The following is a 13051-nucleotide window of genomic DNA, read 5'->3' as shown; positions in this document are numbered from 1 at the left end:
TGTCTGTTTGCATTTCAATCAAGTCTGCCTTAATTAGATCTGAGACCAAAAAGTTTAAAATCCAGACACAAAATCGGATTCTGATCATGGGCGAATTTTGGGTAGAAAAAAAAATTGGCTCCAAAAAATGTGGTTTTTTCCTCTGTATTTTGTAGTGCAACTAAAGCTTCCAGATTATTTGGTATCATTGTAGCTACATCTGTCTACCTTTCTATAATACCACCCACTTTAGTGTATCATACATGACATTGACGCTACAGAGCTCAGCAGTAGGGTACTACCTCCTGTCACATAAACTTGTTGCCAGGGTTTAATGAGTTAACAAGGATTTTGAATTTGTTTACAAATCGTCAAGGAGTGGATAAATTTTATGTGCAACGTTGATGCACAAGTGTTTAAATACGCAAGGAATGTTCAGATTTGGTGATGTCAGAAAAATGCACACATTAACACATTAACTCCTGGAGATTTTTGTTGTTTTCGCTTGAAGTTCGAGTAGGCAACACATTTTGAAAGCTATTTCTGAATACATCCTAATACATCAACTTCCAGGTGATTTTCCAATAACCTAATGCCTAGTTATGATAGAAACCTCGTTTTTCATTGGCTATTTGGCTCGCATATGAGCAGAAGGGTAATAGTAGGGAGTTCTGTTTTTTTCTTCTTTTTTTCTTGCTTAACGGACCCATTATTTTCATATTGGGACCACTCTTTGTTCCAAATGCCCATCTTATACTACTTTTTGCAAAGGTTCATCAGTCTGTTTGCAGTTCATAGTGGTCTGCCTTAGATCTGAGACCAAAAGGTATAAAATCCAGACACAAAATCGGATTCTGACCACGGGCGAATTTTGGGTGAAAAAAAATCAGCTCCAAAAAATGTGGTTTTTCCCTCTGTATTTTGTAGTGCAACTAGAACTTCAAGATTATTTGGTATCTGTCTACCTTTCCATAATACCACCCTTTTCAGTGTATCATACATGACCTTGACCCTACAGAGCTCGGCAGTAGGCTACTACCTCCTGCCATGTAAACTTGTTGCCAGGGGTTAATGAGTTAAAAAGCTGTGCCTGTTTGTGTGTTGAGATGCAGAAATGAAGTATCCGATGCTGTGAAATTACAGTTGTTACTTACGAGACAAGAACCAGCATGAAGATATGAAATAAATTGAGTACCGCTGATCAAATAAAATTTGACATAATTTTATGTTTTTCATGACCATATCTGGTGAATGAGTGGCAGTGATAAAATAAATTAGGCACCAGTCATACGATAAAATTTCACACAATTTTGTTTGAATCTTGGACATATCTGATAAATAAGGGGCAGTAATATAGTAGAGGATTTATAGTTAGGAACCACTGCACTTGAATAGTTTGATTTTCTCTGTTAAATTCACCACAATTAACAGGCCTCATGTTTACTATGAATTTCTTTGTAGGCAGAAGGATCGTTAGATTGAGAAATTGACTAGTTAGCTGAATCTTCACTTGTTCTTTCAACAATGCTAATGGGCCACAACTGAAACTTTACTAGCTATTTAGCCATTGAAATTACATGTATGAAAACTAACATTAGGCTAGAGCAATACTTTATTTACTTCAAGCCCTCATTAACTATGTTTATTTTTTGTTCTCAGGCATCTTACTGTGCTTGTTTTGTTTTTAGTTTGACCACTGCTGAGTTAAAGGAGCTGAGTAGAAAGCTTCGTGAAGCACAGGTGAGAACAAATAGTGATGACGAGTGTAGTTCAAATCCAGCCAGGAAGAATTTGTTCCAGTCTCCCATCAAGGTAAGGTGCATTAAAACAGAAAAATTAACAATCTGTGATTAAGCCAACAGTTGGATTAATTGAAAAGAATGCTCGGCAATTTGGCCAGTCACATCATAATAAGTAAATAGAGCTTTTGATAAGTTGCATATCTTTGCCTTGCATGCAGAAATTTGTACATGTTCAAATCACACATGACATTTTCATTTTAAATATTTGTCCAACCTTGCCTGCACGTTGCTACTACTGTGGTCACAGTCCATGCCTAAAGTATACTTTTGGGACTTGTTCCAGATCTTTGATGCATATGAAACATAATACATCACTATTAGAACACTTACTAAATACAGGCATGCAATCAAATGCTTAATAAGTTTTGGTCACTAAGAAGTTTGGTACATTCTAAAAGAACTGATAATTGTCTTGACAATTAAGACTTGGTCTGATGCTGTATGTTTGTCTTTTACATTTACTTAGTGTGAACCTTAAGGTGTTTGGCAATATTGCCACTTGTGATATTGTTCAGATAATGTCACAATATTTGTAATGTGAAGATATAAGCTAAAGTACATTTTATAGCACATATAATTGATTTCTTTATTGTAGTAATACATTGCCAGTTGCTGCTCTCCTTTTGTAGGGCTCTAGTCCTCAGTCCATGTTAATTATTCCCTGCTCCATTTAGTATTGGAGGGCCAGAAATTAAAAAGAACATGATCCCAGTCTGACTTCTTAGAATACAACATCCTCTTTTTTTCCTTGGACAGTGTACACGTTAAATATGTTCTATATTCATTTTTCCTAAGTATCCGATAAGATCCACCCATATCATAGACCCCCATTTTATTTCACCAGTCCAGTTTGACTGCTAATTACTTTGTCAAAGTTTGGAGGCTATGTACTTATGGGGTTTATGATGCAAATAGGAGAATCTGGCTTCCTCAAAAGGGAGACAAAAGAGTTGTTATAATTTCTTTCTACCTCTCAAGGCTTCCTTGGATATGTCAACCGCTAAGATTTGCAGATGGATTGTCCTCACTATCAGTCCCTCGCTGAGAGGAACCTTTCTTTCATGACAATAAAAGCTCATAAAGTAAAGTCTTTTGCTTCATCTAAGACCCACTTGAATCACTTCCCTTTGGATAAAGTTCTGAGAGTCACCTTCAGGCAGGCTCACACTTCTCTTCAGTGTACCTTCAATTGTTGTCACAACATGATAAAGGCATTTTTGATGGGTCCTGCAATGGCAGCACATCATGTGGCTGAACCTTCTATCAGTTTACAGGGTGAACACTGAGAGTTAATGTAGTTGTTTTCTATATCAGCTTTTTGGAGACCATCACCTTCCTCTTTGAAAAGAAACTTCTTATAATGTCTAATTAGTCCAAAATGAAAATGTTGTCAATCTGACTTCCAATATGGCTGCTAAACAGGAGCCAGCTTCACAATCACTGAACAGAAAGTCACAGTGACATGGGGTTCTATTGATGGTTGGTCCTTAAATGAAAATGTTGCCAATATGACATCCTTCATGGCTGTCATAAGGCCAGATTGGAAATCTTGCTATTGCAAAGGAATATCAGAGATGGTTTCAGCATTCAGCAGTTGTAAAGAAGAAAGGATCTTATCATGCATTTCTGAAATTTTGCGATGAGATGGCCAGTTGTTTGTTATCCAACCATTAGCGCTACTCCTCCTATCCTTGGAGGATTGTGGTAAAAATTTACACACATTTATCCCAAGATCTGGTTGTTGCTAAATGAAAATGGTGCCACTTTGAAAGTCAGTATGGACACACAGTGGTCCACTTTAAGATCTTATCACTCCTGCTCCTGAAAATGAATGGATATGTCAACATGAGTTTTCAGTAATAGACAATTTGTGGTGTCTAGTTGGTCCAAAATGAATGTGAGAATGGGTCACAGTCTGAGGTAGCGTAGAGTGAGGGAGGAGGAGGAATCTGTAGAAACAAAAGAATTGTGGATCAGCCATAGCAATACATTGAATCAGTTCTAGTGTTGGAATTTTCTTTAACCTAACTGTCGCCATGCAGAGTTGTAGAGTTATATATGTTCTTTCTATAATGTGTAAATAAATCACCCATGTACCTATAAAGCAAATATTGTGATTGGGATTTTCTGAAAACCCATTACACATAAGAAGTAGGAGTGAAATGATACAGCTGTGCCACATATCGATGCAATTCACCATACACAGCCTATATTACAATACATTATCAATACACACATGAACTTGATAGTCTTGCCATTTTTGCAAGGTCTGTCAGTGGTAGGTGGCACCCTTTTGTGTGTTGACATAATGGTTGTATTTCTGGTACACAGATTACAGACAGACATATACTTAGGATCTATTTATGTTCCATTTTCACCAAAGACAAGAGAACAAAAACACTTTCAAACAGATTCCATGTTTTTATTCAGCTAGGCCATTTCAGACAGGCTCTATTTATTTGATCAGATGCAGCACTAAGTTTAGCCACCACCACCCTTTGTTTTGCACTGCATGAATGCGTTAAAAACATCTTATTACCAATTTCATGTCTCACATAAGCTTGAAAGACATCACCATGTTGTCTTTTAAAACAGAAAAAATAGTGCAGTTTACTTGTGCAAAGAAAATCTCATCTAGTGGGTGTGATGGAGTTGGCATGAATACCAACAAAATCTTATCACATTGTACCTCCTGCAGATGCAAAAAATTGCTGCAACTGCATGTACATGCTTTTGTTAGTGAAGAAGGAAAACTATTTTCAACACCCACTCCCATTCTACAAATTAAAAGAAATTTGACAGACTGACTCTTACCATTTAATACCTGCTCCATCACTGATTATGTGCTAATTTTATTTATCATGTAGGCATTCAATGACTGTTTAAATGTCTACATAAAAAGAGACCTTCCAGATTTATTCCCCATGACGATTTAATTCAGAGATATTGCCACGAATTTATTTATTTGGGGAATTCCCCCTTGTCACCAAAATGGGGGGTGGGGTTGTAGAAAAAGGAGGGAGAGGAGGAAGTTGCCATAGGTAACATTTACCAAACACTTCAATATCTCTCATACCTCCTTCTCCACACTGTTAAGACCTCTGTTGAAATCAAAATCTGTAAACTATGTCACCTCTAGTTGTATAAGCATTCATTTTTTTGAATGTACTCGGTTCCATAATTGTGCATGAATATTGTTCTGTGCTTCCTTCTGAAGGTGCATATACCTGGCTAGCATAGTCAACTTGAATAAGAAGCTGTTCTTTATGGTTGTTATGTACATTTTCCAGAGCTCATATTAATTATCTTTTGGATACTTTTGCTCCAAAATAATATTTTTCACATAAGCTCTGCCAAAGTTTCACTTTCTTGAATCAGTGCTTTCCTGACTACTGTGCCTTTTTTCTTATCTGTTCCATAATATTGTATTAGGGTTTTACATACATCAATGCCATATTCAGCTTGTTCAGACAAAGGTATGTTGATCAAATAAATATCTGTACTTCTTAATTTCATTTCTTTTCATTTGAAAAAATAAACTGAATAAATAGCTTAGTAGCACACTATTCTGCAGGACTAAATTGTTTTAGAAAAGAATTAAAAATTGCATTCTACTTTCAAATTGTTTGTATTTTATATAGGCTCAGTATTTTGCCTTTTCTACATTTAACTTCGAAATGCCACTGAAGGGGGATTGACTGACATGCCATCTAGTTTTGTCCATACAACAAGTACATCAGTCTCATATCAACCCCATTTTTGGGATCAAAATCACTCACTGGTATGATGATCAACGATTTCCTGGCTTCACTAATTTGATATATCACATCTTGAATAATCTTTGGTCATCATCGCTATCATCAGCCAGTACCTGCCAAATGAAAATGTCATCTGAAGATGAACCATGCTGGGAATTAGCCATTTTGGGTTTTATAGATAGCCCATATTTTACATGCGCATTTGTAAGACCTTAGTTTAACAACCTTTCACATCAAGCTGAAAAACCCAGATGTGTAAACAGTTGCCTTCCAGAAAACGTCACAAGTGCTTCTACACCTCTACTAGTGCAAAGTGCAAACAAACAATAACAGCCGATTACAATTTAATGTAATATATTTCACTGCATGACACACTGGTAGTGTTGCTTTCAAATTTGACCAATTGAAAGTAGACAAGATACAAGTTAACAAAGAAATTTGCATAAAAGTGGTTATTAAAAGATGAGTAATGGTCTTCATTATACATGTAGAACACATTTGGAATGTCTCCTTTTATGCTGGACATGTTGGGATAAGATAATTAGCATGGAATGGACAAGTGGGCAGGAGGGGAGCAGATTATGATGCATATTAATTTGTAAAAGGCAAGTATCCTCAATAGTCTTTAATTTTTACTAACAAAAATGAGTGTCTGCAGTCTCAGGTGACCTTCTTTCACATTTGCGAAGCCCAGGTATTAAGACATGTATAATTGCCATGGCCATGTGTTTGATGTCTAAACATTGCTGGGGGCTGTAGTTAATCTCTTGCACCCGGTTACCGTGACCCACCTGAAGACTGGAATATTGAATTAGCACAGGTGTTAGATCGCATAGCTTCTCACCTATGTGTTACAGCTTAATCCTAAGATCAGATGAAAGCCTGCGGATGGCGGGGTGGGGGTAATTGAGGCATGTTCTCATCCGTCCCCACATTGACAGTCAGTGAGAGGGACATTGTCCGCTAAGTTTGATTGAATCAGTTCACAGTGATAGCCAATCGGAATTGAGATAGAGGATGTGATGACATTTTAGATCCAAATTATAACTTCATAACTCTGAGCAAACGGTCAGTAGTTCACCTGGGAAGATTGCTGAGCAAATAGAATTACTCCAAGAAAGCCACTCATAATTTGGCGGTAAAACTTAGAAACAAATTCTAAGGAAAGACAAAGCTTTGAAAGGAAGCTTTTTAGGGGACATAACTTGCAGTTCAGTTGAGACCTGAGTCTCCAAGAGGTGGAGACAGAAGTGAGACTAGCAGAGCAGTTGGAGTTGACCAGTCTAGTTGGTGGAGAGAAGGTGTCTAGAAGGTGGAGGAGTTGAGGAGGAGAAAGTGGAGGAGGAGAAGGAGTATAGTGAAGTCAAGGAGGAGCAGGAATTTGGAGAAAGTCTGGAGGAAGAGAAGGGATTGGAAGGAACAGGAGAGAAGATACACAGATGAGTAGAATACAAGGACAGGTGGAAATCTATCTCACACTACTAATCAAGTGATGCAGTAGGCTATTACAGGGTGGAACTTAAGGAGAGTATTTGGGAAATGTGAATCATTTGGCTATTGAGTTGTTATTAAATTGTTATTCATTGAATTTCACTTTTTTGTATATTCAGTCATTTAGCTGTCGGCATTGCTGACTGGGGGCTCGGACCTTTACATCTATATTTCACTAATTTAATTTTCGAGCCTGGGTGGGACTTCTATAACAATTTAAATAAAATATTGGGAGCACCCCACCCTGACCATAACAACCCACACACTTTCCAGTTTAAAGAATAACAAGGTAAAAACATCTAAAAACTAATTATTCATGACTGCTGAAGATTAAAATAACTAGCTTATGGTAAGTATCATTTTGTATTGATTCTCCACCTTTTGTATCAATATGTGTATCAGTACAGCAAATGTATCAGTGCATCGATATATTGATGAATCATTTCACCCATTGTATTTAACCACTATTTACCTCTATTGGTAATAGGCCAAAAGAGATTATTGGATGGTCTGTTGTCTGTCATCTGTTGTCGATCTGTCTGTCAGAACAAGTTTGTCATTGCTAATCCTTTTAAACTACTGGGGGGATTATCATGCAAATTAACACATTAACCCCTAGCGACGACTTTACATGACAGGAGGTAGTATCCTACTGCCGAGCTCTGTAGCGTCATGGTCATGCATAATACACTAAAGTGGGTGGTATTATAGAAAGGTAGATAGATGTAGCTCTACAATGATACCAGATAATCTGGAATATCTAGTTGCACTACAAAATACAGATAGAAAAACCTCATTTTTTGGATCCAACTTTTTTGTAACCCAAAATTCGCCCGTGGTCAGAATCCGATTTTGTGTCTGGATTTTAGACTTTTTGGTCTCAGATCTAAGGCAAACTGGTATAAACTGCAAACAGAGAGATGAGCCTTGGCAAAAAGTAGGATAAGATGGGCATTTGGAATAAAGAGTGATCTCCGTACAAAAATAATTGCCCCATTTAGCAAAAAAAAATTTAAAAAATGCCAGCAGCAGTGTCCATGTTGAACAAATTGTTATGACTTTTATATAAAAAAATGGTCATATCAGCATGGGATTTTCACTGAAAGACTTATATATGGTGTCTAGTTGGTCATAAATGGAAACGATGCCAGTCCAACTTCTAATATGACTTCCACAATGGCAATCTTGAAAATCTTGTAATTAGCAAATTACTACATGGCTGATCATATCAACATTTTGATTTAACCAAAAGACTTCCATGTTGTTTTGTTTAATACTAAATAGAAATTATGCCAATCTGATATTGAATATGGCAATGCTGACGTATATCTTGAAAAGCTTAGTATTGTCCCTCTGAATGGGAAAATCATATCAACATGGTTTCCACCAGAAGACTTCTTAATGACGCCTTGTTGGTGCTAAAGTAAAATAGTGCAAGGTAGATATCCATTACGTCTACCACAGCAGCTAATTTGAAAATCTTTTGATTATGAAAAGTATCAGAGATGGTTTCAGCAGTTTGCAGTTAAAGGTGGAAAAGGTCTTGTCTTGAATTCCTGGAAATTCTTTTCTGCTTTTGGAGCATCAGTCCCTTGAAGGGACTCTGAGTGGTGGTGTCCTTCAAAGGCACATCTGTTTGGTAGTAAGGTCCTGGAAGAAATACATTCTCATGTTAATGTAAAATGATTTGCAAAGACTTTTTTCAGACCCCTTCATCGTAAAATGTTACTTAGCTCCTATTTTGCTCATTGGAGGGGCTTTCTTTCTTTATTTGAAATAATCTTATCATACCTTTAAAACTTCAACAATTTTGAATTGGTGTTGTTTCATCTTTTTGAGCAAAGAAGTGACCATTAAAGAAATTTATTTAAAACAAATACAGTAGAACCAGTCTTGAAAGATCACCCCTTCTGCCAAAAAATATTGGTCTCTCAAGACAGGTGGTTGCTCATGACAAGTCATAACACTATATAACCAATAAATATATGCCTGGATAACCTGGTCTCTCAAGACAGGTGGTCATTCATAGCAGTGGCCTCACAAGACAGATTTTACTGTAATGCAGATTATATTGTAACATTTTAAAAGTGTGTTTTAACATTGTCAGTATTGTTTTCACTTATTTTATTAGAACATTTTTGCAAATTAAGTTATCTTGTAAAATTTTCTCGGATGTGATCCCTAAATGATTCTTGATTGGGGTAGTATGGAAGACCTTTTTAAATATTTCTTGTATGAAATATATAATAAAGGAGTCATTTAATTATTTTAAAGCATTTTTATAGGTCACTATATATGATTCTAATCTGTCAGGATATTCAGCATTAAGGATGTCCTGATTTGTTGTATGCTGAAGGAAACTTGCTTAATGGTTGTGACTGGTTCACAGCTGGAGCAGTTCCTAAATTTGCTGATCCTGAAGTAGTAATTATTATGGGAAAGAACATGTTGTATGGAGATGAATGGGAAATGCATGTATATGCTGCAGAATTTTATGACCAAAATTGATTAAAACTTTTGACCGAAATAAATCATTATGTTGTGTAATAGCTTTACATGTTGCGTGTATGCATCATGTTTATGTCATTTTTAGGGGAATTACTACCATTATGATAGATTGATATGTACATGTGAATATTAGCCTGGGGACTGCTACTTGACTTGACACTGAAAAGCCGTATTCACCAGTGGGTAAAGCACTTGAGAAATGCTGCTGTTTTGGCTTCTTTGTAGGCAATCATGCATACTTTTTCTGTTTAGCTATATAATATTTTTTATTACAGATAGCACTCGGATTTCTTTGTTTATTGCAGAATTTTTCTTTAAGAGCATTTCCATCATCACTGTGGCATTTTACTCATCATTATGACATTAGATACCACAGTATATTACCAACATTACAGGACATAGGTTGACCAGTTCAAGTTCAAGTTTATAGTTTATCTGAAGCAACTTTGTTTATAAATTTACCTTGATAGACCTTTGTCAGTGCCAATGATTGATAATGTCTGTACTAGCTTATAAGATGGGTTCAGCTGCAAAGTGTACAGATCTGGGTCTGTGCAGGTTTATTTTATTAATGAGTAGAACAAACAACAAAGACCCTGATCTGCAGGTGCATTATGCTACAGAAGTTCAGGTAATCAGTAAACAGCATAGACCTGATCTGCAGGCACACTCTGATATGGCATATCAGGATCTTTGTTTGTTGTAGCATAATGCACCTGCAGATCAGGGTCTGTATTGTTTTACTGATTAAATATAACAAACAGCTCTGATGGCACATTATGCAACAGCAGATATGGGTTTATGCAGTTTGTAGTTGACTCATCTTATAATTAAATACATGTTGTAGGTGAATTGCTGAATGTGTGATATTTAAAGGTTTCACCTTTTTTTTTTGTCCAGTTGGGATGGAGCTTTCCCATTTGTCTGCTAATTCCTACTACAGGAGATTGTTTTAACCTGGCAGCTCAGAACATCCCATTTTATATTGATCAGACACTGAATGACTTTAATATCAAGTTATCCATCATATCATTTAGAAGAGTTATGGCCCCTGATTGCCCATCCTCCAAACTTTGCTATCCACAGCAAAACTTTACTTGGGAACGTTAATATTAGCCGAAGTTATCATGCACATTTTGTGTTTAAACCTTGATTGACTTGGATTTCTAGCATTCCATGCCATCATTTGGAAGAGTTGCAGCTCTTGAATGCCCCTCTTCAACAAACTATGGTTTTCTAATCATTTTTTATATATATATTGAAGGCACCCTTGAGCAAGTTGTCAAGATTGGGGCCCTTTGCAATGTCTCTTATCCATCAGCTCTAGTCTTAAGAAATAAAGTTTACCATATATGTTACTCAGATTAACACGAGTGCATTAAATTTACTAGTGAAGAAATGTTATCATCTTGGTTCAGTTTCGTTTTCCTGTTTTGCTATGTAATATTATCAACAGAGGTGCATTAAAATTTATGTTTGTAATGTTTGTAAGAGGGGTGGTAATTTGGATTTTGGCTGGTGTTATCTAGAGGATGCCCTCCCTTGATGCTATAGCCCAGTGGGAGTGGAAAGATAGGATTTTAACAGAAAACAGAGAACTGAGCAAGACTATTGGGAAGAAATAATGCAATACGAGCCCCCTTAGACAAGAAAAATAACAAAATTTAATCAATAACAATTAATGGCAGCAACTCCAATTCAGTCTAAGTTATGTCAGCAGAATTTAATAGCAGTGTCTAATTTGGATTTATTTCATCATAATAACGAGAGGTGAAAAGAGCACAATGTCCACGACTGATTGTATCACCTTCCTCTCTTGACCATGTATCAATGTCTTCCTGTTTCCTCGAGCCTTCCTATTCTCTGTGCTTCACCCCATTCTGGACTTCCTAGTCCTTTATTCTGAACTTGTCACTCCTTTTTTTTTGACTTTTCGGACTGTCTCATCTCTCCCTAGAAAGCTGTTCCATAACCCTTTACCTCATGCAAGCGCCTTTGGACGCCTCTACTCCCTTTGCATGGAAGCACCTTTTGATGCCTCTACTCTATTCACATGGAAGCTCCTCTCAACACCTGCTGTAAACATCAGCCATTTTAAGTGGGTTTTCATAGCGCCACCTTCGGGGAAAACCCCTTTTTAGATACTACCGGTACATTCATTTCTGCAAATTACCATTATGTCAGATCATGTGGTCACTGTTTTATGCTCTGGTCGAAATCTGCTATTTAAAGTTACTGGGTCGTTTTCTCCACTCTCCAAAATGGAGGTCGCGGATTTTGTTCAGTACTTATGACGTTTTCACAATTAGAATCACAACTAGGAGATCTTCAATAACTTAGGTAAAGGCTCTGATATTGATGTAGGCAGCAATTAGTTTTTATAAATTATAAAATTCAGATGACTTGGTGATGTAGATGCGGACAAAGAACTTGTAAATTTTGAGTATGAGAAATGGCAGCTACAGTTGGTCATGCGGCTTCCCTGACTTGACGGTGAACGAGTTCTCTCAAGATTTTAAAGCACATAAAAGAATTATTCCATGAAAATTAATTACACAGCTATACTGATCAGACTTTACTCTTAAATTTTTCCATACATACTAGATGTGTACCAAAAATGTAAAATGGTTAAAACTACTGTTAAACATAACAAACACTACATTGCTTAACAGTTAACAGGCAGGTCTATGTGTATGGAATCGAATAGGTAACAGGTGTTCTATTTATAGTGCACTGCACTATGTAACTGGGTACATGTGTATTAAAGGCCTAAAAAGCCATATACTTTATGAGGTAAAGGGTTAAAGGACAAAATTACCCCAAAATCTCTATATGTACCACTTTCTACACTTACATATAATTCCCTCACTTCTGTTACTCAGAAGCATACAAGCTGTCCACACTGCATAAATTCTGACCTAATTCGATAGAACATCACCCTCGCATCAAAGCCACTGGCCATAATTAACACGTTATCAGTATATCTAACATTACCGTATCTCTGTACCTATGCTACCACATGTTCGATTACAATTGCATAAAATTCACAGAATTCTAGCTCACGGTATTCTTCAACTTACAAGATTATTTAAACATTACAAAATCAGATGTAAATATGTTGTTATCATTAACTCACGACAATAACGTTCGAAAAGAAAATTATTTCATATAAGACAGCTTCTGTGGCCTAGGGGTTAGAGCATCTGCCTTGGTTGTGGGATGTCGTGGGTTCGATCCCCGGCCGAGTCATACCAAAGACTTACAAAAATGGTACTAACAGCTGCCTCACTTGGCACTCGGCATTAAGAGGTAATTGTTAGGACTGGTCAGCCTGGTGTCAGGATAATGTGACTGGGTGGAACATCATACTGCATGTCTGTGGCATGATGCCCCAGTGCTAGACACTATAACTGTCACAGAGCAGACATCGTTGCTATATGACTGAAAAATTGTTAAAGCTACGTTAATAATCCATATCACATACACACTTTTTATAACCCTATGAAATCCTAC

General features: G+C 36.7%; 1 protein-coding gene across 1 annotated transcript in view; it reads left to right on the top strand.

Annotated features, from left to right (window-relative positions):
• The window catches only part of LOC149797069 (uncharacterized), a 243610-nt gene that overhangs the window by 30000 nt on the left and 200559 nt on the right, over positions 1-13051 (top strand). Inside the window, exon 2 of the mRNA XM_089961743.1 lies at positions 1668-1791. Coding sequence (XP_089817869.1) covers positions 1668-1791 — 124 coding nt within the window. The remainder of the gene's footprint in view (positions 1-1667; positions 1792-13051) is intronic.

The sequence above is a fragment of the Sinohyriopsis cumingii genome, chromosome 6 (genome assembly GCF_028554795.1).
Source record: "Sinohyriopsis cumingii isolate HCF-2022 chromosome 6, ASM2855479v2, whole genome shotgun sequence".
Lineage (NCBI taxonomy): Eukaryota > Metazoa > Mollusca > Bivalvia > Unionida > Unionidae > Sinohyriopsis > Sinohyriopsis cumingii.
Note: the sequence above shows the minus strand (reverse complement) of the source record. Positions and strands in the feature narration are given on the sequence as shown.